Source organism: Bidens hawaiensis, unplaced genomic scaffold (genome assembly GCF_021521415.1).
Source record: "Bidens hawaiensis isolate Kalapana, Puna unplaced genomic scaffold, B.hawaiensis_p1.1 tig00009541_1, whole genome shotgun sequence".
Taxonomy (NCBI): domain Eukaryota; kingdom Viridiplantae; phylum Streptophyta; class Magnoliopsida; order Asterales; family Asteraceae; genus Bidens; species Bidens hawaiensis.
Genome location: NW_027491709.1, coordinates 210,920 through 237,803, shown reverse-complemented (window position 1 = coordinate 237,803; position 26,884 = coordinate 210,920). Strand labels below are relative to the sequence as shown.

Here is a 26,884-nt window from a genome sequence, read left to right as displayed (position 1 = left end):
TTGTACCGTTGGTCGTTGGGTGACTCGGGTTAACATGATAGTGTTAGGAACTTGTTATGACATGAGCTTAAATGTAATGAATTTTGGTGTTAGAGAAATAAACACACAAAAAAACATTCTCCTTGTGTATACATAATAAACAGTTGATTTGAACTAACTCACTAAGCAAGCAAAGATATACAAACACCGTCACGGTTGAGAGATTCTTTTGAGAATGGCAGAAGCACGTTCGACAATCCATTCATCTCTTGACTCACAGAACGTTTCAATTACTTGGTACCGATCAGATGCGCGCATGAACTCTCGACAAGGCATATGAGCACACATATTAAACAATGCAATAAGAGCTCTTTTAATAAGTGACTCATTGCTAGGATTGAGACAAACAACAGAACAATTTTCCACCAACTTCAACAAAGCCTGCATATGTTGTTAGTCAATAATCATATAATAATAATAATAATAATAATAATAATAATAATAATAATAATAATAATAATCATAATAATAATAATAATAATAAAATTATAAATTTTTAATAGTCAAAAGTACTACCTGCAATGCTCCTTTAGAAACCATATCATGAGAAAGTTTGTTGGAGTGGCGAACCAGATTGCTAAGAGCACCCGACGCGTTTCTCTTTGTCGTGTCTTCTTCGTCTTCTGATAGCAGCAAATTTGCAAGTTGAGGGATGATTACCCTCAGTTGTTCATGATAGAAGTCATTATGATATGTGACATTACCAATCTATTTAAAAAAAGGTCAAACAAGTACTAAATAATAATACAACATAAACATATTGTAATGAAAAAAATAGAATGTTAGTTGTCTTACTGCAAAAGAAGCACAATTACGTGTGTGTTTGTCGCTGTCATAGCAATGATCAACTACGAGACTAACAATATTATGCTCTGCCTATAAGAAACGAGAAAAAAATGCGTCGGTGTGATATATATTATTTTTGTAACGTTATTGTTGTAATATTATTTATGTACCAACAAGTGATAGAAGAAGTCGTTGTATCGACACATGTTTCCTAAAGCACTGCATGCCTTGGCGCGCATATTCGGATCTTCGTGAGTAAGAAAGCCTTTCAAGAGTTCTAAGATGTCTGCTCCTTTTATATGCTCATAAAAATCCTGTTTTTTAATTTTAATTCAAATTAGTAAAAATCATTTGTCAAAAATATATTAGTCAACAAGAACTGACCTCACGCATACGCGCGAGATTTGAAACTATCGTTAGACCATCCAGTTTGACTTCTCTCGGTGAAGAATCATCTAGTAACCACCTCATCGTATTTGGACTTAACAGACCGTTGCCAACGAGTTGTCCAGCCAGTGGCTTATGCGCTGTCATTTGGGCTAGAAACGCAACGGGTCTTGCAGCATTCTTTAAGTCCACATGTTTCAAGCACTGAATTATTAAAACTGGAATTCCCACCTGCATATTCAAAAGCAAAACCAGTATCTATATAAAAAATATTAATTGAAATAAATTGTACATATATTAAGAAAATATTCACCTCTAGAAGAATTTGAATATATTTAACCAACTCTTTGTCATCATGTAAATTTGTTGCATTTTGAACCGTTACAAACGGAAATGAGAGAAGACTGATAACAGAATTAACTGTCTCTCTGATTCCGTTGTCCCCTCCACCGGGCCCACCCCAACGTCTTATAAGATTAAGATGTTCATCTGATATTAAACCAGAGACAAGCTTCACGTGATCCCGTTTAAGCAAAACTTGACAAAAAGCTGTAGTGCCACCTGGCAGACACTGACACAGTGAAGAAACAGCCCATACAACTCCAACAGGTGATAGTCCGATTTCGTTTTGATCTGAACGGTTGTTGTTTACAAATCAATAAGAGTTTGAGGAACACCACTGGCACACGACTGTTGGGATTGCTAACGGGCCGCCTCGTGTTAATTTATAATATGACAGACCTACATAGCAATCTTTAAACCCGTGCCAATACGAGAGCTGTCTTGCATTGTTATTATTATTATTATTATTATCTGTTAAAGTACTTAAATAACCGCAAAGTGTGACACTTTTGGGAATTAAAGGCAATGCTATTTCTGATATTGATGTTTCAACAGAAGAGTTATTGTCAAGTGACAAAATAGAAGCAAGTGCCAGCATGGCAGACATGGAATGAGGCTGCATTCTATCACATGACGAGTAATGGTGGGCGAGATCAGATATGCGAGATTGATGTGTTTTTGGTGATGATGTAAGTATGAAAACTGCAGAATTCGGCCCGGTTGACTTTAAGGACTGTGCAACTGCAGCAAGTAAAAGGCAGGAATGGTGAACTAGAGCACACGGATCGGATATTTTACTTTTCGGATTGTTTTTGTCCATGGAAGCACGAAGAGACAATATTGAAAAAATCTCTGAAATAATTGTATTATCATCACCGCATAGAACGCGACAGACCGAGCTATTATGCATGCAACACCTTAAGATGATCTGAATAGCAGAAGACCATGAAGCCTCGAGGCGTTGGCGAAGACAGTAGTAAAACGCAACTTGTACAGCTTTGGATCCGAGGAATGCTTGTGTAACCGCAATAACTACTTTTTCAGAATCTGCACCAAACGCATCTATCAATGACCAAATAGCCATACACGCTTCACAAGCGACACGTAACAAACTTGACGAGCCAGACATTAGACTCGTGCCACAAGTCACTAACTGTGATACCAAAGTATCAGCTAATCCTGATGATTTAGCATGATTTAATATCTCTTTAAGACCATTGGTTGTTCGAGATATTATAACAATAATGCATGCTATTGATTCATATAAAAGTCTTCCAGATGCATCTTCTGTAATACTAAAAACCTCTTTATAAAGCTCCAATATAGCAACCGAGCGCCTGATGTATAAAAAATCTCCAAACGCACTGCCACAGTTATCCAACAACTTTTTTATAACCGAGAAACACTGCATATGTAAATGATAAGCATTTTAATAATAAATTGGACACATTTTGAAAACCGACATAAAATGCAGAGAGAGTAACATACCTTTACCAGCAAGTCATTATGATCCGACTTTTTTAGGCGAAGAATATTATTAGTAAAGCTTATAACTTCCGAAAAAATTTCGTCAAGAACCCGAGTAGAATTAATGGCACCAGCAGCAGCTAAGTTTGAAATAATATTCAAAGACTGGTTTGCAGACATAACATCTTGATCTCTGAAACCAAAGTGTAACCGTACGTTAATTCCTTTTACACTTCAGAAAATATTCAGGAATTTAAGAAAAAATATGTTTAGTTGTTTACCTGCATTGTCGGTTTTTAAGAGGCATCAAGATAACCGATAGTGCTTCTTTATCTCGACTGATTAACTTGGCACCATTAACGGTGCGAGAACTATTTTCCAATTTATCCAATAACTGGCAACCTGATAAGAGAATAGAACCAATCATGCATCTTTACATGAATATTTATATGAACAGATATAAGATAACTGTTTGCGTACTTGCAGAGATCAGACCGTCATCACTTCCTCTAGACGCAGCAGTGTTGGCACGAAGCTCCTTCTAATTCATTAACATAAGATTCACACGCTTAAGAACCCGACTTAAAAGATAATAGAAGATAAGTACCGTAGCCTCAATATCTTCAAGAGTTTCTGCAACAAATGGATGATCGAGAAGCTTGGGCCACGTCAGCCTGCTTTGAGGATCCTGCTCGCGAGTTTGAAAACGTTGCATGTTGATCATATTCAAACAAAAAAAAGCATACAATTTATATAAAATATATAAAATTATTCATAGATTTATAATAATACCTTATTAAGCAGCCCCCTAAGGAGGCTTTTGAAGTTTGCACTCATGGTTTCGGGGTACTTAACCGGATCCTTGATGATATGTCGGATAAGTTTATATACTGAATTCGTGTAAAAAGGAGGTTGGCCGACAAATAATTCATACCTGAAAATATATAACAAAAGAATTCAAATTTACGAGTCGTACAGTTTTTCACGAAGTAAATAGCTTACAGAATGATCCCGAGGGACCACAGATCGACGGTGTGGTTGTAGAGTTGCTCTTGTACAAGTTCCGGGGCCATATACAACGGAGTACCTAAAAAAGATTAACGAATAACTATTTAATTAATATTTAAAAAAGATTACAAAAGAATGGTAACAAAGCTAAGTGTACCTTTTATTGAATGTAGATAGACTGTATTATTTGACATAGCACGTGCGAATCCAAAATCGCATAGCTATTTCATTCGGGAAAGAGTAATGGTTAAACAACAAAACACGAATATATACTAAAAAAATACGAAGTTGTTTTGAGTTGCCAACGAGCAACCAACCTTAACGACACCCCCTTCACAAATCAAGATGTTCTGCGGTTTCATGTCACGATGAATTATACGGTTGGAATGCAAATAATGCAATGCCCTCACCTAAAAATTCAAAAAAGCATAAACATATTGTATATAAAAAGATGTTGGTAACATATAATAATAAGAACATGTGTATATAAATATATATATAAGTTGTACCAATTGCTTTGCAATTTTTTGCACTTGATCTTCAGGAAGACACTTGTCATGTTCAAGAACTTCAAACAATTCACCCTATATATTAAAATGCATTCGATCAATATATACGAAGTAAAACTTACAATACTAGTTGTAAATTGTAATATATGTATAAACGATCTAGATCAAACAAAGCTAGTTACTTGAGAAAATTCAGTAACAACACAAAACTCTTGTGGACTCTCGAATGAATCCCGCATCTGAATGATATTTTCGTGTTTCAGTTTTCTCAATATCTACAAAAAGTAAGAATCAAATTGTTAAACATATACTAGACAAGTTAAACATATAAATAATAAGTTAATAACATATTAATATCACCTCAATTTCTTGTCTAAGGTTTTGAATGTCCTTTTCGGTTCTACCATGCTTAAGTATGAATTTCATCGCGACGGTCTATTGTAAATACACAAACAATACAATATTACTACATTAATAATACGAAAGTAATCATGAAGACGAATACCTGGCGGGTGAACTTTTGTCTTCCCTTGTATACTTTACCGAAAGATCCTTCTCCTACAAGCTCGATCACATGATAATTCTCGACACCCATAGTCTCTAAATTCTACTACTAAACGGCACAAATAAAGTTTAGGGTTTAACCACCCGATCGGTGATAGCACGAATTCTAGGACTAGGAAACTATTTAGAATATAAGGGTTTTAAAATTCACAAAATATTATAATGATTTAGAAATTTGTAACTGAAACAAGTAAAAGATGATCAAATGGAAGAGAATAATATGGAGAATTGAATATTGTGTTAAGGTGGGATTTAAAATGATAACTATTTTCCCGCTCGTTACCGTTAGGCTTTTTGAAATAATATTAAGTTACTATAACTTTTATTAATTTATGATAATTGTGATTTAAATTGGTTGAAAAAGGTTGCTTTGTTAGGTTTGATTATGAAATAAACCCAAAGTTATAACCCAAAGTTTAGCCCTGCTTGCGGTGCGCACATATGATATATATATGTGTGAACCCTCGGGTGGGCAAAAGTGAAATTGCACTAATTTTGACGTTATTTTACTAATCTCGTGAAAATAACGTTAAAAGTGACGGACGGTTAATCAGGCATCATGTAGTGGCGTTGATAGCCGAATGACAAGGGTACATGCACCGATCAGCCGGTGTCCCGATGATTGAGTGCTATGTGCCTTATGTCCAAGGCTTGATGCAAAACTACTATCGAGCCGGGGGTCTCACCGGAAGCAGTCTCTCTATCCTTGTGGGGTAGAGGTAAGGCTGTCTACATCTTACCCTCCTCAGACCCTACTATAGCTCTGCTATTGGTGGGATATACTGAGTACGATGATGATGATGATGATGATGATGATGATGATAGTTACTAAAAAATAGTATTTAGTTAAATGTTTAATCGTCAATTAATGTACCGTTCGCTTCCGACGTGGTTGGATTCAAACTAATTTTAGTAAGTAATCAAGGTTGGCTTGGGTGTTAATTCATTACTGTTTCGAGTCAAATAGAATTCAATTGAAAAAGAGCTCAAATCTAAAGAAAGAATGATATTGTATTAGTTAAATTTTAAAGACAATGATATATTTCTCTCGCTCTAAATGTTTAAATGCATATTTACCCAACCCATAAATTCAAATACATATTTCATTATTTCCTCATCTCTAACTTTTTAATTGTATATTTACCTAACTTATATATTCTATTGCATATTTCTCTCTATTTAAATTTTATTTTATTTTATTTTACAAATTTACCCACTTTTGATAGATTCTATTAAAAATATTGTTTTCCTTTATTTAATTTTAATATGAAACCATGACACACTTTTTATGGAGTGTTTTCATCTATATGGTTGTAGTAACGTGAGATGCATATTACTTTTTCGTGGTTCTCTGATAGAGACACCAATAGTCAATAACCATTTACTTACTTCCAAGTTAAAAAAGAGAAGTTGTCAATGATTCAAATTAGATGTGAAAAAAAAAACAAGTAACCTAAACTACAAATAATATTATATAAAGTTTGAATCAAATACAAATAAAATTAACATACTAGTTATAAGAATTGAATAGAGTAATTATATATACCATACATAAGTTAATTACTTTTGTACGTTAACTTTCCCTGAACAACGAGAAGTTAAATGTGACTCTTATCTTATTTTAATATCTAAAATATCAACAAGCAGCGGTGCATAATATCTTTTTCTTCTTGTTGTTGAATAATAATAACAGTATCCAAATTAACAAAATGAGTGTTGGGTTGTTGTTATCTTCTTCTCCATGGATTATAGGCACCTCTGTTCTTCAATCATCATCAGCTTCTGAATCCTCAACACCACCATCATCTAATTATGTCTGTCGATGCACTTTCAAACCACCACTAAAACACCTCAATTTCGTTCTTCATCATGCTCTCGATTCGTCCGGATTCAACACTACCTATGCTAGGGTACTTATTATTATTATTATTATTTCAATTTCATCTCTATTGTTATAATATCATAAACAATTAAATAGCTTTCTATGTTCCCTAAATGATATGTAAGTTGTTAGAATTATTAGGGTTGTCTGATGAACAGTGTTGTATAACTCGCTAGGCTTTAGTTAGGCGGCGACGTACCGATAGAGGTGTAAAGGAGCCGAGCCGTTTTGACTTACCAGAGCTCGAGGTCGGTTCATTAGTTGTTTTCCAAAGCTTGGGCTCAGGATCCGCTCGTTTATTATTTATTAAGTAACTTATATACGCTTTTCTCTTTATTATTTTTATTATATATTTTGAGAAAGTCTTAAACGAGCCAAAGCTCAGCTCAATACATAGAAATCCAAAAGAGGAAAATCTTAAAAATGCACAAGGCTTGTAAGCCTCGACGAGTCTAAACGAGCTTCCCATACAAGGCTCGAGCTCAGGAGGATCATAACTAAACTAGCTTTATTTTAGGCTCAGGCTTGGCACGGACTCGAAAAGTTTCGACTCGTTTCGAGCTTTTTATCGATCCGGGCTTCAGTAGCTCGCAAGCAAATTGGCTTGTTTGCACCCACCCCTAGGTACCAACTACCGGTTAATAGGGATTAGTTGGGTTTAATTGGATTGGAATTTTATATGTAGTTTTTCATTATATACACAAAATTTTATATATAACTTTTCAAAGACTTTAAAGATCTTGACAGAAATTTGACCAATGTTGCTTGAGTTTTGACCAATTGTTTTGACCGGTTTTTGACTGGTGAAATCGAATTGGTAGCCCTGATTAATTGCTGATTATTCGGCGCATAATTGCAATTTTTACAACATGCTCAAGATTAATATCTGCAACAGGAAGCAAGGGAGGGATTCTGCTCACAGATCAAGAAATTGTCAAAAACCGAGAGGGAAACAAGCATAATCATCAATGGTGAGGTTGATTTAGGAAAAACAGCGCTTTTTATAGCTGCAGAAGACGACTCGCTCTTTTCTCACTCATCTGTACCACTTCCTGTTGATGCTTTTGTTGAAAGATTGAATCATCTTTCTATGGGTTATTGCTCACTATACAGTTCATCATTTACATCTTCTCCTGATGTTTTCCTCGAGTGTCTAGACCGGTACATGTATGTTGATAAGGTATATATATATATAGTTAGTTAACATTTATGTTTTCATGTCATTTGTTTCCATTAGGCCTGTAAACGTACCGAACGAACACGAACGGGGCATGTTTATGTTCGTTTATTTAACTTTAACCGAACACAAATTGTTCGTGTTCGTTCATTAAGAAAATTGTTTGTGTTCGTTCATTTTCGACCATTTAAAACATACACGGGCAGTTGACAGACGCAAAAGAACTTAAACAAACAAACTTAAACAGACATAATTGAACTAACATAAACGAACAAGTCTACTACATCACGATAGTTTAGTTGTTTCCAATAAAAATAAATACTCACACACACATATAAACGAGCCCCCTTTATGTTTATATTCATATAAATACAACTACTTGTGTATTTATTAACATTTAAACGAACAAACATAATTGAATGAACGTTCACGAGCATAAATAACCGAACAATACGTGTGTTCGTGTTCGTTTGTTTAGTTAAAACAAAAAAAATTTGTTCATGTTTGGTCATTTATTAAATAAGCGAATAAATGAATTTCCCGCGGAACTGTTCATGAACGTTCGGTTTGTTTACAGGCCTAGTTTCTTTACCAAAACACATGAAATTATTGTTTTTTTTTTTGTTTTATTCAGGGCTTTCGTAGGACCAAGTCAAGCAACCATATGGAACAGCGAGCAGTTTATCTTCATTCAGTAGGACTATTTATTTCTTTATAACATGTTACTATGTATTTACAATATTAAGCATTATTCATTGATTATTTTCCATTCAGGTTTTGACTCATCGTGTGGGGTCAACATCTATGCTTTCACTGATATATTCTGAGATCCTGAAAACGCTACGTTTATGGGGTCTCCTCAAATTTGATGTTGAAGCTTATGATCAAGAACATATTGTGACAACTGAATTCCTGTTATTGAAGGTGGCCTGCAGGTTCATTTACTATTTATCATATCCATTTTATTAGTTCTGCACTTTCCATTTTAATAGTTAATATTATTTGCAGATTTTAAGAGATTTAAAGGATGCTTTTTGGCCATTTCAACTTGACCAGAGTAAAAGTCCATTTCTAAGAGCAGCAGAGGCTGCACACTGTTCTGATAGATCAGCCAATGTTGACAAAAGGTCCTTCAATTATTTTATTTAGATAAAATATATATTATATTATATTTGAAGAATATAGTTTTGTGATTTTTTTTATATATATCTATAGTGGTTTGGAGCTTGCATCTGCAAAGGCTGCTAGACATAGGCTAGAACGTGGTGTTTGGACCAGTGTTCGGTTTGGGGATATAAGGCGTGCGCTCTCTGGTATATTGTTTTTCATTTCTTGCTCTTAACATGTATTAAATATGTTAATAATATATATTTTTTTGTTGAGCAGCATGTGAGCGGCTCATCGTTCTAGAAGCTGATCCTACTGAACTAAGAGATTATGGTGTTCTGTTGTATCACTGTGGATTCTACAATGAATCTTTGCAATACCTTAAGTTATATCAGGAATCAAAGGTACAGAAAAATATGATTTTTGGCAATTTTCGTTTCTTAATATCATAAATCCTCAAAATTTATGAGAGAGTTGATTGCAGAAAGTGACGCAATCACTGGATTTGTTGACAAAAATGGAGGAAGAAGCTGTAGAAAAGTTAATCATTCGACTTAATCTTATTCTAATGGAGGATGATTGGACTAGACCTTCGTCAATTGCAAGTTCTCTATATAACAACACGGATCCTTGGTAAACAAAACACTATTCCTAAATCCCACCGAATGAGTTCATTTCTCGGTGTGAAAAACTTTATGGCTCATCATAATCGAGTGGAATATGAAGTACAAGTCATCATGACTTGTATCATCGAGTTGGCACATCTTTCATGGCAACTACGGACGGTAAAGATGTATGTTTTTATATTATCTTTAAAATGTATGATGAGGATATGGAGGCTGTGATGATTGCATACATGTAAATAGTGTATATGCTAAAGTCTTGTAAAGTCTTTTTAAGTGGAGGTAAATTGACATGTAGATTTCTATGATCCATATTCTCACCTATCATTATTCTTTGAAGCATTCCCATATCTTAAAGTTATGTAATGATGAATTTGTACTCGTTAGTCTTCTTAAAGTCTACCTTGATTATGTTAATTTCTAACGACCAGCTTGAACGGGTTGAAATGTCATGGTTGCCGCCTTGATACATTTAACGCAGAACAACATGCTCCATACAAGACTTGAACCCCATGATCTCCCATAAGAGAAGTCATACAGCTATCGTTGGACCAGCTATTCATTTATTTTTGTTTTCCATATGTAGTCGATTCGTCGGCTCTTTATCATATTATAACTTATACTCTACACAGAAAAGTCTTCTCGGATCACTTCATCATCATCATCATCGTACTCAGTATATCCCACCAATAGCAAAGCTAGGGTCTTCTCGGATCACAAATTGTTTATTTGCATATCTGCAAGCTTTGTGTTCAACAACTTGTTATCATAAATACACAAATATTTGTTTGCTTCAGAAAATTATATTATTATACAGAAAATGCAACATTTTTCAACTTTCACTTTCATATATTTATTTGTACAGTACAATCCAGTAACACAACTTTGTATATAAAATCAAGAACACCAAAAATGAATATAAGATGGTAAAAAGTTGAAACAAATAATTTGAAAAAAAGTAATAATTTAAATCAAAAGTAATCAGATTGAGCCTGCAAGAGTTCAAGTTGAGCTAACAACTTAGCAACTGTTGGTTTCAACTGTGCCTCACCATTCTGTGCAAGATCAATCAACACCACTTGTGCCATTGCTTCGTATTTCGCCCGATATTCTTTAACCCGAAAAACCCGTTCCAATATCCAAACAGCTTTCTCTCTCGTCTTCACACTCCCGGATTCCACCACTTTTATAACTGCTTCAATTCCCTCCTTTTTCTCAAGAAACCCACACCCGTTTTCCCATATACCATCGTCCAAAAGAGTCGATAACGCCTCGAGAACCGCTTCATCAGCTTCCCGCTCATCGCCTTCCAAGATTTTAATCAATGGAGAAACCGCACCAGATTTCACCAAACAGAAAGTGGATTTCACAAAACAGTAACCGTTATGAACTTCACAAAAGGCTTCTGCAGACGGAGGAACGCATAGCCACGTTGACTTCTTTGACTTTCTGAGATTTAAACAGTTCTTCGATAACTGAGCTAATGAAGTTGCAGCCCTGCATTTAGCAATTATCGGTCCGTCTGACAGAATCTTTACAAGAACTGGGATTACCCGATGTTCACCCGCATAAAGCTGTAACTTCACATTTGATGTGATTGTAAATCTAATTAATACCCCTGCAATATTCTCAATCAATTGTGACGATAACGGAGTCGTTGAACCTGCCTGTTTTGAGTTCATTATTGACACAAGAATGGGTAACAAATTCGCCTTTTTGAGTAAGTCGGTAGCTTTCTTGTCATTAACAGGAATATTACACAGAATGCCAGCAGCTATCGCCTTTTCATCCTCGGACGTTGAAGACGAAAGGACGTTTACAATTGTATGAATATGCGTTTCTCCCAGTTGCTCCATAAGTTCATCTGATAACTCTTTAGACAAAGTGTAGATGAAATTAAACGCACCGATTCGAATTTTGGGATTCTGTTCGGTAAGAAAGGGTAATAGAAGCTGAATCGACCCGTTTTCTTTCATTTTTCTTCTGACTTTTGATGCTCTCGGTTGCGAAACGATGCTGTTTAAAGCCTCCAATAGGTGGATTTGAATAATGGGACTCGAAAGATTAAGAAGTGAGAACATTTGGAGAGCGATATCATGGTTGACCAGCATATCGTCTGACTTGGCGATTCGGGCTAAAATGGCGGATGCGGGTTCGCGAAGAGTCATGAGAACTGATGTCACGGAGAATAATAGTTGAAGGAGTGAGGGTACGATTCCGGACTTGATTAATCTTTTTGTGTTTTCTTTTAAAGTTGATAGATTTTGTAGTGCACTTAATGATGATAATTTGGCTTCAAGTTTTCCTTCTTTGAACATTTTGACTAATGGTGGAATTGCACCGTCTTCTCCGATGGAAGCTCGGGTTTCGTCACTAAGTTCCATTCTTGAAATTGCTGTTGCCATGAGAACTTTACTCATGTCGGACCCTGAAATCGTATCAAGAAAGTATTTTATTTGACCCATTTGAGAAAAAAACACAATCAGAGTTGAACTGTTTGAGATAGAATAATTTTGAATTGACCCGTTTGAGATAAACAAGAATCCAAATTGACCCATTTGTGAAATAACACAATCCAAATTGACCCGTTTGAGATAAAACACAATCTGAATTGATCCAACTGAAATATAACACAATCCAAATTGACCCATTAAGCATAATTTGCATTGACCTGCTTGAAATAAAAACACAACCAAATTGACCTGTTAAAGACAATCCGAATAGACCCGCTAAATACAATCCGAATAGACCCGTTAAAGACAATCCGAATAGACCCTATTGGGATGAAACACAATCCGAATTGACCCATTTGAATTAAAAACACAATCCAATTGACCCGCTCAACACGATCCGAAGATAAAACCCAATCCGAATTAACTTGTTGGATAAACCACAGCCCGAATTAACCCATTTGAGATAAAACACGACCCGAATAACCAGCTCATAAGCAAATGCGTGGAAACCGACAAACTGTCAATGAAGGTTTAACTAAGTTACCTTCGGTTAAGTACTTGATTAATGGTTTGAAATAACCAGCTTCTGCCATATGAAGGGCATTTTGGGTACTACTTGATAAAGCAGCCAACAACTTCCCTGCATCATGAGAAGCTGTTTGATCTTCACCGTTAGAAATAGCAACTAACATAACTATACACCCTTGAATTCTTCCAATCCTTCTTCTCACAGCTGACACATCAGACAAAGTCGATAACAAGCCTACTGCTTCCCTCTGTTCATCTGCATCCCGAGTCAACGATTTGACCAGTGCTGACAAAAAGTCAACCTCTGCCATCTTGCCCTGCATGTTATTTAGCTATGTAAAATATACACACAATAACAGTAAAAGTGACAATTTTGACCCGTTTAGTTACAAACGGGTTGACTTAGGTCATGCTTTATCTCAACGGATCAAATAAATACGTTAATAATTTACCAATGCATAAAACAAGATCTCACTAAATCTTCAAAATTTATAACTTTTTGCAACAGAAAAAAAAAGATCGAAACTTTAATCATATTTCACAAATTACAACATTATATTATAGGCCACACATGCAAAAAAATAAAATAAAAAGTAAAGTTAAGCTTCATAGTCAAAACACACAAATTACTGTAGTAGTACTTCAAAAGACACACTCTTAGAGTATTAAAAAACATACCTTGATTTCATTATTTTGTGCAATGATGATTCTCAAATTTTTAATGATACTCAACCGATTAACTGAATTTGTAGAATTTAACCGGCTAAACAAAATCGGTATAACGCCTTCAGTATCAACCCATTCACAAGAAACCTTATCATCACATATCAATGTGTTCAATGCAAACAGTGCAACTTTTAACTGTTCATCATTCCCGCACTTGAGATACAAAACAATATCTTCAACAGTAGAACACGAAAACTCTTTTTCCACTTCAATAATCTCCTCAACAATATCATCATCATTTTCTTCTGTAACAACATCATCCAAAAAATCCGATTTACTATCCGAACTTGCAGCACTAAACTGCCCAACACTCATCAGTTCCCGCCTTAACACCTCGAGCTTTTCTTTCCCGTGCATCGACACATCGTGACTAGCAAACAACACAAGGCCTATCGATCTGCCAAGATTTTCCGTGATTTCTTCAATTCGTTTACACGGTGAAGATGCGTAACGTGGACTTGCTACCAAAGCCTTCGCCTTTTTCAACTCGGTTTCAAGAGACTCAACAGCTTTTCTAATCGGAGAAGACTCCATGATCTTATTTTTCTTAAACTCACCAAGAACCGAACTTAACTTGCGCGTAGAGTGAGATAACTCCGAGTAACTTAACGAATCTTTCGTTACACTACTAGTAGCTTCATCAGCTTCATAAACATCAGAATAACTTTTACCCTCCATTTCTTGACCACTCAAATGAAAAAGTAACAATTTTTATAACATATAACCAATTAAACAGTAGATAAACAAAACTAATAACACACACCGAAGACGAAAAAACCGGAATTATGTCCCAAGATCATGCTCAATCAACAAGATTTAATCAATAAATCATACCCGAATACGCCAAACCAAGACTAAAACCAAGAAAAAAACTTTTTATTCCAGTCAGGTAATTCATCAAACACTTGGTGGGCAAGGATGATGATGAAGCATATATTTTGGACAATTCGGGCCTCGAATAATCCCGCCAAGATCAAGCTTAATCAACAAGATATAACCAATAAATCATACCCAAATACGCCAAACCAAGACTGAACTCAAGAAAAAAGCTTTAAACTTCTTTGAGGCAATTCATCAAACACTTGGTGTGCAAGATGAAAAAGCATAGATTTTTGGGCAATTTAAACAAGTTTGAATAATGGGTGTTTGTCTTCCAGACGTGAAATACAAAGTGTGATAGTATGACATAGGAGGATTGAAAGTTGACCAGGTCTTGTGGGTTCATTTTATTCCAAGTTATTATTATTATTAGAGTTGATAGCCATTTTCGTCCCTGTGGTTTGCTACTTTCGCCACTTCAGTCCAAAGTTTGAAATTTTGTCAATTTAGTCCTTATAGTTTTAAACATTAGCCAATTACGTCCCCCTGTTTAACGACATCCAACTATGCCGTTAGTTTTAGGGGTATTTTTGTCTTTCTCCTGTTTATGTTTAGTTAATGGCCAGTTTCATCCCTGTGGTTTGATACTTTTGCTACTTCAGTCCAAAGTTTGAAAAATTTTCAATTTTATGTTTAATTTATTCAGTATTTTTTTTTGCTACATCAGTCCATAATGGAGTTCATTGGCAAAGTGGTCAGCGGTAATTTCCTAAAACCGAACTATACGAAAAAACTAAAATCGTTTCTCTGATTAATGCATAATAGTTAGGGTTTAGAGATTAACATATCGTAGCAAACATCAGGGTCGAAATCAACATCAAGAGGTCGAATATCCCGCATTTCCATGTTTACTCAAGAAATCGATGCACTAAATCGCATGTGTGTTCTTCAAATCTTGGTATTGTTCTTGAATTCGTCGAATTCAACCCTAGAATTGTAGTCGATATAAAGAATTCAAGAACAACACCACAATTTAAAGAACACACATACGATCTAGTGTATCGATTTCTAGAGCAAACATGGAAATGCTGGATATTCCACCTCCTGATGTGATTTCGACCAAGATTTTTGCTACAATATGTTAATCTCTAAACCGTAACTATTATGCATTAACCAAATAAACGATTTTAATTTATCGGTATAGTACGGTTTTAGGGAATTACCTTGACCACTTTACCAATGAATTCCACCATGGGAGAGAGTTTAGAAAATGTCTAGAAACTAAATACGAGGAGGGTATGATTATTGTTATCGACAGAGTAAACGTAAACCTGTTTGGTTGATGCTCGATGGTTTTGGGCTTGGATTATGCTCTTAAGGGCTATAGACAAAAAAAAGAAAAAAAACTGAATAAATTAAAAATAAAATTGAAAAAATTTCAAACTTTGGACTGAAGTAGCAAAAGTATCAAACCACAGGGACGAAACTGGCCATTAACTAAACATAAACAGGAGAAAGACAAAAATACCCCTTAAACTAACGGCATAGTTGGATGCCGTTAGACAAGAGGACGTAATTGGCAAATGTTTAAAACCATAAGGACTAAATTGACAAAATTTCAAACTTTGGACTGAAGTGGCGAAAGCAGCAAACCACAGGGACGAAAATGGACATTAACTCTTATTATTAAGTTGAAGAAGAAATGAAAAAAAAAAAGTATATATAAATAAATAATAAAAAAAGGATCTTCTACTTCCGAGTGACGTGACAGATTAATGGAAGAGACAAAAGGAAACCAACAAATGTCCGGTGGCTGATCGTCTGTTAGTTCGCCGGAATATTCTAATTGTAATGTAATTGTGATTGGTGCCAACTAACAAACAAGAAGTGGACTCAAATTATAGTTATTGTAATCATCGGTTATTTGATTTTAATGTTAAATAATAATATCAATCCGCGTGTGCGGATGAGTCGGGTTATCATGTTCTGTTATTCGGACGGGTGTCTGTGTGTTTGTTGTTCAAAATAATAAAATAAATTTTTAATTATACATTAACGGGTAATAATTTAACTTTTACTTTCGTTGCCAATGGAAATACCGATAACATAATCATTAGAGATTTTTTTTACTCAGTTTACATTTGATTTATATTTTATACTTGATTTTGTTTGTAAGTTTCTTCTTTCTATTTATAATCATAACTGGGTGGAAATCAAGTATAAATCTATGATGATTATCTAAGTATTGTCTTGTCAACAAAAAGTGAAAGTTAAGATTATCATTTTGGTTTGGTTGTGGATTTTGGTTGTTTTGACGGGCAAATTGACCGAAACCGATAACATTTTGGTTGTTATTCGGAAACATTTTGGTAGAAATATTTGAGTAAAAAATATATAGAAATGGAAGGAATAGAGGAATGTGTTTAAAAAATGAGTTTGGTTTGTTTTTATAGTATAAATTTAATTAATATATTTTTTTAAAAAAAAATCCCAACGGCATGATACATACAACGGCTCTTTTTTTTTTATTTTTGTGTCAATTTCCGCGTTATACTCAAAACGTTCAAAAAAAACCCCAAAACACCCGGGGGGGGGGGGGGGGCGGTGTTCCCCGGCGTTTTGAGCCAAAACGCGCCCCCAAAATGTTCGAGTACGGATGGTCTTATAAAGTTGAAGGACACATTATTAAGTCATTCTAGCAAAAACAAAGCTCTTGAAGATGTACAACAACACTCTGGTGTTAAGTGATGTCAATTTACCCATGTTATATTACCATATTGTAAAATCTAGAAGTATACTAATATGTTGAGCTTGTTAAAACTTTAAATTATTAAATTTTTATAATTACGGTTGAATATTTGATATTTTAATTCGGTTTCTTTTTAAGGTGAGATCAAGATTCGATTTCGAGCCATGGAAATCCTAATTGTAACTTTTAATCACCTAAGATAGCAAATGAGTATACATAATAACTACAATGTTAGGTGATTTTAATTCATTAATGCCATTTTAGTTAAGACCAATTGAGAAGCTATAGTATACATTGCATTAAGTTATGAAGTGTATAGTACACACCTAATAAAAATTATTCTAACTTATGTATTATGGAACCTTTAAGTTTGTTAAACGCGTAGCCCTTATACCAAATGGGGTTCGCGGGTAGCACCCTTGGTGGTGAGGTCCCAGAGGTAACCCTTAGAGAGATCCTGGGGGCAAAGCTACTAAGAGTTGTTTGAATGATATTAACTTTGGTCTTCAACACCAATGTTTCTCAGAAATCATGTCTCGTTCTTAAGAAAACATTCTTTTATATCATCAAATTAGAGTTTTTATACTTTAATATGAAAATTATTACAAAGTATATCTACCCATGAACCAAATGGTCCTAATGGATCTTGCGTAACAAGTTTAAGACTAAATTACTAATATTCGGCTCATACCCGAGTAGAAGACTAAAAATTACTAATATTCATCTCATATCCGACCTTTATTATTTATTATTTGACATCTATCATCATAGTTCATCTGATATTTTTATGAATTCATAAAATTATTCATGTTTAATAAATAAAGAATATCATATAAATCATTTATTAAATTCAAAGGAGTATTTTTTGCAATGAAATTTACAACATGACGAATTTCTATACCCATTTTTCTAGAATATATGTAAGTTTAATGGTCCACCTTTTTATCAATAGTAACGACTCTTTCCCAGTTACTTTTTAAAAGAAGAAATAGCTAGTTGCAAATATAAAAAATCAACATTGAAAATGATGTTTAATTTAAAAACATTTTTTATATAGTTTTATGTTGATATAAAACTATTATACATTATTATAGTGGAGTAAAATACATTTTTCATCATTTATCTATGAAAGATCCTACAAATTGTGTTTTTGAGATGGGATTGTCCATGTCAATCCTTTTTACCCACTTGGCGATGATGCATAAAAGTGACGTCTACGGTAATTTAGAAAATAGGTTAAACAGATCAGCAGTTGACCTCTTAATCCAACGGGTTAAAAGACGCATATATACACAAACATATTCAAACTAACAAATCTAAAATCACGCACACATGACTGATTTGGATTCAAACACGTAACCAAACCCCTAAACAAAGATCGCTCGCTAAGTTTTAGAATCAAAACTATCCTCTAAAGTAAAAGGAAGTATAAACTAATAAAAGCAAGAGCATAGAAAATAGAAAAAGAAAAGTTAAAAAGAAGATCCCAAATTCCTTCTAACATGGAGACTAGTATACACACACGCTTTTCTTTTGATTTTCTTAGCCATCTTTCATTTACTTTTTTTTAAAAAATTTATTTATCTTTATTAGAATGTGTTTGCTTACTAAGTAAACTTATACTTATGCGAACTTACACTTTACACGTAATTCCTTGCAGTGACGAATTTAGAAGAAAAATTTAGGTGTTTTACTATTTTCTCAGGGGTATCTGAATACATAAAATTGAAAAGAAAAAAAAATACACTAATTTTGTACTTCATCATGAAAGTTGAGGGATATCCCGTGCACCCCCTCAGGAACCTTAGATACGCATTGAATACAACTAGTGGGAGAGCCCGCGCGTTGCGGCGGGATACAATAGAAATTCGGTCGATGCGTTTATACATCGAAGGAAAACATTTTATATAAGAAACTGAACTAATGGAGGCAAACCCTAGAATCCGTAGATGTGATTTGTGAATTGAAGATGAGGTCTTAAAGTATGCTTCAATTGAAATGGATCTGGGATTCAATAGCGGGTAGATGGAAAGGGTAAAGTATTCATCTGTTGCATTCAAATGAAAGATTCAATGACTCAAGCAACGAATGTGGTAATGACAAAGCAATGAATTATGGAATTGAAGGTAGCATTCAGTCCAACATTAAATATACAAGTGTCTCATGAGAGAGAAAATAGGGAAGTGAAAGATTGCCTATATGTATTATAATGTAATGTAGATAAGTCATAAGTGATGGGTCATATAACTAATATTAGTTTCTAGGCTTATATAGACAATATCCGATTTACATATATATTACTTCACAAACCAAAGTATTCGCTAAATACGTAAACAAGAAAAGGGACAATTATTACATAACCTTATACATGATACAAAGTAGGAGTTTCAAATCCATAACACACAAAACACAATTACACAAGTGCACATTTACTTATAAATGTGTCAATTTGGGTTGTGTTTTATCACCAATAAGTCAAACGAACATGTTTAATTTGGAAAACGTTAGAGGAAACAGGTCAAACAAGTCAACAATTTTTCATCTGATTTCTTTCGTTTGGAGCGTTGAGTGTAGTATTGATTAGGTAGGAAGTTTTCGCCTTTTCGGGATATCCTTCCCGCCTGAAAATATTTTATTTTCGCTTACTTTATTTTTTGGGGCATCGGGGTTCGGGTGTGGAACAAGTACAGATGGTTTTCTCTCGGTTCTCGTTACTAAAAACAATAGTGTCAATTTCTGGATCTAGCAACTATCCACTTGGATAGGATTTTTTCGTGGGCCACTCATCATGTTTGGGCCTGCAACTTTGCGTCCAGATGCTTTTCATGTCAAAGGCCCACCTATGGGTTTTTGAATATTGCCTTTTTTTTAACAACAATAAGATTCAATTAAAAAAAAGGAACCTCCAGCAGATAATTGGAGAAATTCCAAAAACATTACACAAGTCACAAAATAAAAAATTACAACCAATCCTTAACCCCTTAATTGGTCTTTAAACCATAAAACAAGAAAGATCGAGGAGTTTCTCTCCAAACAGACCAAACCATATTCTTATGAGTTGATCTATGCTTTATCCAACCAAAGAGATTTATCATAATCTCATCCACTATGAACCGAGTAGAAAGAATCCCATTTACAAAAATCCGAGCATTTCGATTTTTCCAAATAAACCAAATAGTGGAGAAAATAATGGAATGCAAAATTCCGCTGCCTTCTTTGTCTCCGGGTTTCTTAGCAACCTGTAATAGTTGCTCGAAAGTGCTTAAAACCGTTAAATCCCATCGACACCAAAGAGAGATCGCCTTCCACACCTCTTTTGTTCTTGGGCACTCAAGAAAAACATGTACAGTGGATTCCGCCGTTAAATTGCACATTGAGCAAACAGAAGGTATCGAGTTCAACCCTCTAGCAATTAAATTTACCGCAACCGGGATCCGATTTGCAAAAGTCTCCAAATAAAGCAGTTAATCTTTATAGGTATCCAAGACTCCCATGTACCAATAGGAGAACCGTCCCCATACAAATGATCATCCATGCATCTTCTCAGACTTTGCACCGAGAAGATGCCCGATGAATTCTTTAACCATTTTCAACTGTCATCCTTGCCATGGTGAAAGGAAAAGCAAACAACCATCTCTTTCAAATCCTCAATATCAATCAAATTTTCCTGTGACAGATTCAATTTAGACCAAGCCCAAACTAAATTGACCACCCCCTGACCATTCACATACACTCTATCATTAACCAGACATCCTTTATTAGCCTCCAACTTATAAAGATTAGGAAAAACATCTTTTAAGGAGAACCTGCATAACCATGCGTCCAACCAGAATCTAGTATGGTTACCCTTCCCCACTTCCTTAACAAAGAAAGATTTTAGATTTAGACCCATGGCAGAAAAGTTTTTGTCAATTTTAGATATTTTTTGCTAAGGCCCACAAATAGACATTTTTGCCATCTTACCGCCTGGTTGCAAACGGGTCGAATGGATAGCCTTTAAACTCTTAACCCATAAAGATTCCTTTTCCGTTTTCCATCTCCACCACCATTTGGCTATTAAAGCTAAGTTCATTAAACCGAGCCCACCTACACCTAACCCACCTTACCTCTTTGGTTTAACCACCGAGTCCCAAGCCACCCAGTTAATTTTTCTTCTAGCGCCCGAACTGCCCCATAAAAAGTTTCTACGAATTTTTTCTAGAGCCTCCACGACTTTCAAAGGTGCAATAAACATAGAAAAAAAGTACAATGGTAAACTCCCTAGAACCGCTTTCACTAAAGTGAGTCTACCCCCGAAGGATAGAGAACTCGCCTTCCAACCATTTAGCCTATTTTTTACCCTTTCAATTACAAGACTCCAATGCTTCGAGAGCCCCATGTTTGCCCCGATCGGAAGACCAAGAAAATTAACCGGAAGTGATCCCACTTGACAATGAATGATCCTAGCCATGGAATTGATTTCTGAGTTGTTAACCCCAATGCCAAACACCTTACTTTTGTTGAAATTAACTTTAAGGCCCGAAGCTAAATGGAAGCATCTAAGCAGCCGAGCCAGATTAACCATATCACTACAGTTCCACTCGCTGACAAACATAACATCATCTGCATACATAACGTGTGAAACAACTGGTCCATTGTTTGGCAGTTGCATGCCTTTAAACAAATTTTGATGAATGGACGATTTCATGACAATGTTTAAACCTTCCATCGCGATTATGAAAAGAAACGGTGCCAAAGGATCTCCTTGCTTAATACCTCGTTTAAAAACAAATTCCGACGTAGGCAAACCATTAACTAAAACCGAAGCTTTCCTGGAATATAAACAAGAGTCGATCCACGCCCTCCATTTAGTCCCGAACCCCATTTGATCCAAAACCGACTCCAGATACGACCAATTGACCGAATCAAACGCCTTATCAAAATCCACTTTGAAGAGTAAACATTTTTTCTTACAACTCTTTATCCATGATGCCACTTCATTCACAATTAAATAACCGTCGAGTATGTTTCTACCTTCAATATAAGCCGTTTGTTCCACCCCGAAAATTAAAGGGATAACTTTTTTTAGCCTAGAAGCAAGTAATTTTGAAATTACCTTAGACATACAACCAATTAAATTGATAGGTCTGTAATCTTTAATGGCTATCGGATCTTTTACTTTTGGAATAAGAGAAATAAAGGCTGAATTACACCCGTTCTTGAGAAGACCAAACTGCTCAAATTCTTTTACAAACTCAAAAAAGTCATCCTTCATCACCTCCCAGAACTTTTTAATAAACTTGAACGTGAAACCATCCGGACCCGAGGATTTATCATTCCCGCACGCCCACACCGCCTTTTTCAATTCCAACATAGAAGATGGCCTTTCAAGCCAAACACTATCCTCAACCGACAATCTTGTAAATTTATTACTTATCAACTGAGGCCTCTCGAGAGATTGTTCTTCAAATTTAGTGGCAAAGAAACTGAAGACTTCATTTTTCACCAAGTCCGGATCATATACCCAGTTACCATTTATCGATAAACCGTTAATTGCCGACCTTTTAATATTTCCATTTATGTGACCATGGAAGAACCTGCTATTTTCATCTCCTTCTACATCCCATCGAATCTTAGCTTTTTGACGCATGTCGAACCTCTTCTGATTATTAAACTCCAAAAGTTTCTTTTTCGATTCCGCACGAACTTCTTTATCGCTAACCGAGATGCCCGATGTTTCGGCTCTCAACTCGATATCATCAATTAGGCGTTTCAAGTTAATCACTTCCGCCTCTTCTGCAACCTTCAAAGTTAGTTTCCATTTCTTAATATTCTCTTTAAGCAACTTCAGTTTCCTCATTAAACTAAGTTCTTTCGAGCCACCTGGTCTACCACTCAACCAAGAGGCTTCAACAACCTCCGATAAACCCTCACACGACAACCAAGAGTTAAAGAATTTGAAAGGAATAGGACCATACCGAAGTTGTATAGCAGAGAATACCAAAGGAGAATGGTCTGACAGATTTCTTGGTAAAGCTGTGACCGAACCCGAGGGCCAATTATCAAGAAAACTGTTACAAACCAAGATCCGATCAATCTTACTGAAGTGATTACCATCATCACTCATCCAAGTAAATCTTCAACCCCCCATATTGTACTCCGATAACCCGGCCAAGGAAATGAAATTATTAAAATCCGCCATATCTGATTCACAACCCGAAGCTGGTAATCTGTCTTCTTTGACTCTCGTCTCATTGAAATCCCCCAAGAACACCCACCAACCAGGAAGAGTAGTTTTAAGATTAAGACCCAGTACCAGGTTCCAAAGAGCTAGGCTCAACTTCCCATTTTCATGAATAAAACCTCCACCTTCAACTAGATAAGATTTAAGGCCCATCCAACTTAGAACCTATGCAAGAGTCAAACACCTCAATCCTAGCTGGCTCACTGACAACATCAGAAGTCAACCTAGCTTCTAACTCCTGACACCTTTTGAGGAGAGGTCACCATCACTTCCAAATTCGAGGACTGAAGATTTAACCATTCTTTCGACCTCCTTCTGTACTTCCCACCTCCAAGCGTCCTCTTCGATCTCCTCTCCTATCATATTTGGACTGGTTAACAGATAATTTAAGGTCGCCTAGGCGAACCTCGTTCAGTTGGTCTTCCAACGCCAATGGGTCCTTCACATTCAAGAATCTGGCAAAGTCAAAAACACCACCAGACCAGTTTCTTTTGTTTGCCAAATAAACGTCTGCAATCCGCCCCAAATGTTGAAGTTGTAACCATATGCTTTTGCTGTTCCAGTCTTCAGGAATGTTAGTGATCTAAAAGTTAGTAGTCAACCTCTGAACCTCCGAATTGTCTTCAAACCTTCTGTCTTCTGCTGCCTTACTTCTAGAGTTCTTCCCCTGCCTTACCATCTTCGTGGCCCTAAGACTATGTGTTGTGTAGGGTCGTCCAAACTGCTCGCCGCTCGAACTCGCTCGAAAATTGCTCGCTCGATGGTAAACGAGCCGGTTCGGTTTGTAAACGAGACAAGCAACGAGCAAAGGTCCGCTCGGTTCGGTTCCGCTCGAATATTTTTAGTTTATATATATATATATATATATATATATATTATATGAAAATTTATATTATTAGTTTTATAAATACCTTTCTATTTGTATTCAAAAAGTCCATTATACACTACAAAAAAAATTAAATTAAATTAAAAAATATAAAAAATATTAGATCTTATCTCCTTCACACAATCCAAACCTTATCTCTTTCACAAGTTCACAACCAATTACCAAAAGTCCAAAACTCTCACTACTCCCGTCAATCTCACGCACAGCCGCTCCGGCCTTTGACCACCGCGCCACTGCTTACATCTCGCGCCACTCCTCACAGCCTCCGAGCCTCCTGTACATCTCGTTCTCAAAGCATCAAACATACTCATTAAACATGTTTATTTGAGCTAAACAACTTTACATTTGTATATGTTGAACTTGTTATGTATGTTGGTTGAATGGAAATGGTATTATTATGGTAGCATTTAAATTTGAATATTTAAACTGAGCGAAATCGAGCAAAACCGAGCCGCTCGGTTGTAAACCAAGCGAGTTCGAGCAAGGTTTTTCCGCTTGTTTTCTTATATTCGAACCGAACCGAGCCGCTCGGTTTCAGTTCGAGCCGAGTTCGAGCAGAGGCTCGCTTGGTTCGGCTAGGTTCGTGAACAGCCGTAGTGTTGTGGAGGGGTTTTATCGCCTCATCCATAAAGCTCCGTTGTGATTTAAAGTCTTCTTACTGCCTACATATGTGGTATATGTATGTGTGTGTAAGAGAGAGAGAGAGAGAGTAATTGATTATGTGATATTTACATCTACAAATAGCAAAATCACTTCAGCAGTAACTTGTAATCTAAACCTAAATTACTGAAAATCGAACATCATCACATTCAAATATTGTTCCTCTACTGATCCTATTGCAGAGTATCTCAATTTATAAGGAAAAGCACAGACAATTTCTTTATGAATCGGCCCAATAATGACAAGTACAAGTTCTTTTGGCTATAAGGAAAATTAACACCAGTTGTCGGATAACCGAAAAAGATAGAACCCAAAAACAATTGCATATAACTTTACCCAAACCTGAAACTTCCAGTTTGATCATCAAAATTGGCTATAGTGTTTGGTTGTGTTAAGACGTACAAACAAAAGCAAATTAATAATAGAGAACACGGAAATTACATAAACACACAGCACGTACATGACCGAACCTAATTGCCTTTAAAGTTAAGGTTTCAGTCATGTAACATGCCAACTTGGGAAAACTTCATAGAAGTTGTTGGTGGGACTAAATATGAATTGCTCGATGTGCATATATGAAATGTCATAGCTCAAAAATTATGGACACTCAATTTTAAATGTAAGAAAGAAATTTAAAAGGTTTTTCAAATAATTTTTTTAAAACATTCCTCAATCAAAAAAAAAAAAAAGATCTAGAAAGACGACAAGGTTTCAATATGACGATGAGTTTCATACCATGCAAAATACAAGTCACCGGGGCCACTGAATATCTTTTTGAAACTCTTGTCGTGAACATTGTATGTTACAATCTTTTCGTAAATTTTCAGAACCATGAATGTATCTTCTTCTTTTTCACCTCTAACCACATCCAGAACATCTAAATAAAAACCAGATGTACGGATCATCTCCGGGAAAGCACGAGGAAGTTCATCAAGCTGTACTTGATACTTGACAAACCACCCCGAATGATCGCTCAATATCTCATACACTTTCAGGTGTAAATCATTCTTTTCACGATTCTTGTACACCATCAAATGTAAATGACCTCTAGATTCCCCAAAGTACTTTGACACTGTTTTGCAAGACATCATCTCCACCGGCAAGGGCAATATGTGCAACTGTTCATCCTCGATTTTAAAGTCAAGGGCAATATGTGCAACTGTTCATCCTCGATTTTAAAGTACAAGTGATTGTGATAACTAGGAGCCCAATGAATAGCTCCATTCCAGTAAACTTCTTTGTGGAAGGAGGGATGAATATTCACCGAAAAAGATTCAACGGAAACCTTCCATTTCCCTGTATCAGATGAATATATTTGAATCTGAAACACCTCTCCAAAAGAATCTAAAGCACGAATACATATAACTTTGTATTGAACACAATCCGTTTCATGAAATGCTAGGCCCATAAAACGGATATTTTGAAATTATCGGGTCAAAAGTGCCAAGTTCAAAAGTTAAATGATCAAAAATGACAAGTTTTAAACTTAAAAGCCAAAAATGAAAAATCTGTCATCTGGCCCGATCGCAATACGCGACGGCCATAGACCAAACGTCATCGCGTATCGCGATGACGTGGTCTGACAGACGGGCACGTGTCCCGCCACGTGTCACCACGTGACATCGCGTCCGCCACGTGGCAAGGCTAGGAGTGACTCACCGTACCTACGTCACGATACGCGACGGAGGAATCAAAAGACCATCGCGTATCGCGATGGGTCTTGTGATCAGCCTATAAATAGCAGGCTCAAGCCCCTCACTCCGTCACACCAAGTTCACAGCTCACTTCTCTCTCTAGAAAATCCCTCTCTCTACCTCGAAGTACGTGCAAACCCTCCTCGATTTCCTTTCCTTAACCTGACGTTATCTAGAATTTTGTGCCATACAACAACGATGATGTCTTGAAGAAAGTACCATCCCGAAGACGACCTGACGACCATCTCGAAGTAC

At 35.8% G+C, this 26,884-nt stretch overlaps 2 protein-coding genes and 1 pseudogene across 3 annotated transcripts; 1 reads left to right on the top strand and 2 right to left on the bottom strand.

The window, feature by feature from the left end:
- Positions 1–127: 127 nt before the first annotated feature.
- On the bottom strand, positions 128–5,196 carry LOC143532720 (serine/threonine-protein kinase TIO-like; annotated as a pseudogene). Its single transcript, XR_013135230.1, has 18 exons — positions 5,044–5,196; positions 4,899–4,973; positions 4,721–4,813; positions 4,539–4,613; positions 4,347–4,439; positions 4,187–4,250; positions 4,024–4,108; positions 3,814–3,955; positions 3,629–3,709; positions 3,502–3,559; positions 3,303–3,423; positions 3,043–3,214; positions 1,526–2,959; positions 1,210–1,443; positions 996–1,139; positions 835–915; positions 556–747; positions 128–420 (listed from the first exon to the last, which is right to left on the bottom strand). The product of XR_013135230.1 is annotated as a serine/threonine-protein kinase TIO-like (transcript).
- A 1,614-nt stretch (positions 5,197–6,810) lies between these two features.
- Positions 6,811–10,030, top strand: LOC143532719 (uncharacterized). Its single transcript, XM_077027691.1, has 8 exons — positions 6,811–7,012; positions 7,880–8,164; positions 8,796–8,855; positions 8,936–9,085; positions 9,170–9,288; positions 9,377–9,474; positions 9,548–9,672; positions 9,753–10,030. Exons 1-8 carry the CDS (start codon positions 6,812–6,814, stop codon positions 9,903–9,905), a joined length of 1,191 nt encoding a protein of 396 aa, XP_076883806.1. The 5' UTR covers position 6,811; the 3' UTR covers positions 9,906–10,030.
- A 712-nt stretch (positions 10,031–10,742) lies between these two features.
- Positions 10,743–14,843, bottom strand: LOC143532733 (U-box domain-containing protein 44-like). The gene is made up of 3 exons (XM_077027699.1): positions 13,551–14,843; positions 12,889–13,189; positions 10,743–12,319 (listed from the first exon to the last, which is right to left on the bottom strand). Exons 1-3 carry the CDS (start codon positions 14,274–14,276, stop codon positions 10,863–10,865), a joined length of 2,484 nt encoding a protein of 827 aa, XP_076883814.1. The 5' UTR covers positions 14,277–14,843; the 3' UTR covers positions 10,743–10,862.
- Positions 14,844–26,884: the final 12,041 nt, after the last annotated feature.

What these genes read in the sequence shown, in the direction of transcription:
- LOC143532719 (XM_077027691.1), top strand. Translation starts at nt 6,812, where the DNA reads ATGAGTGTTGGGTTGTTGTTATCTTCTTCTCCATGGATTATAGGCACC. An exon ending in CTGAATTCCTGTTATTGAAG is followed by an intron (nt 9,086 to 9,169) that starts GTGGCCTGCAGG and finishes TATTATTTGCAG; the next exon opens with ATTTTAAGAGATTTAAAGGA. An exon ending in TATAAGGCGTGCGCTCTCTG is followed by an intron (nt 9,475 to 9,547) that starts GTATATTGTTTT and finishes TTTGTTGAGCAG; the next exon opens with CATGTGAGCGGCTCATCGTT.
- LOC143532733 (XM_077027699.1), bottom strand. Translation starts at nt 14,276, where the DNA reads ATGGAGGGTAAAAGTTATTCTGATGTTTATGAAGCTGATGAAGCTACT. An exon ending in CACAAAATAATGAAATCAAG is followed by an intron (nt 13,190 to 13,550) that starts GTATGTTTTTTA and finishes AATAACATGCAG; the next exon opens with GGCAAGATGGCAGAGGTTGA. An exon ending in AATCAAGTACTTAACCGAAG is followed by an intron (nt 12,320 to 12,888) that starts GTAACTTAGTTA and finishes ATACGATTTCAG; the next exon opens with GGTCCGACATGAGTAAAGTT.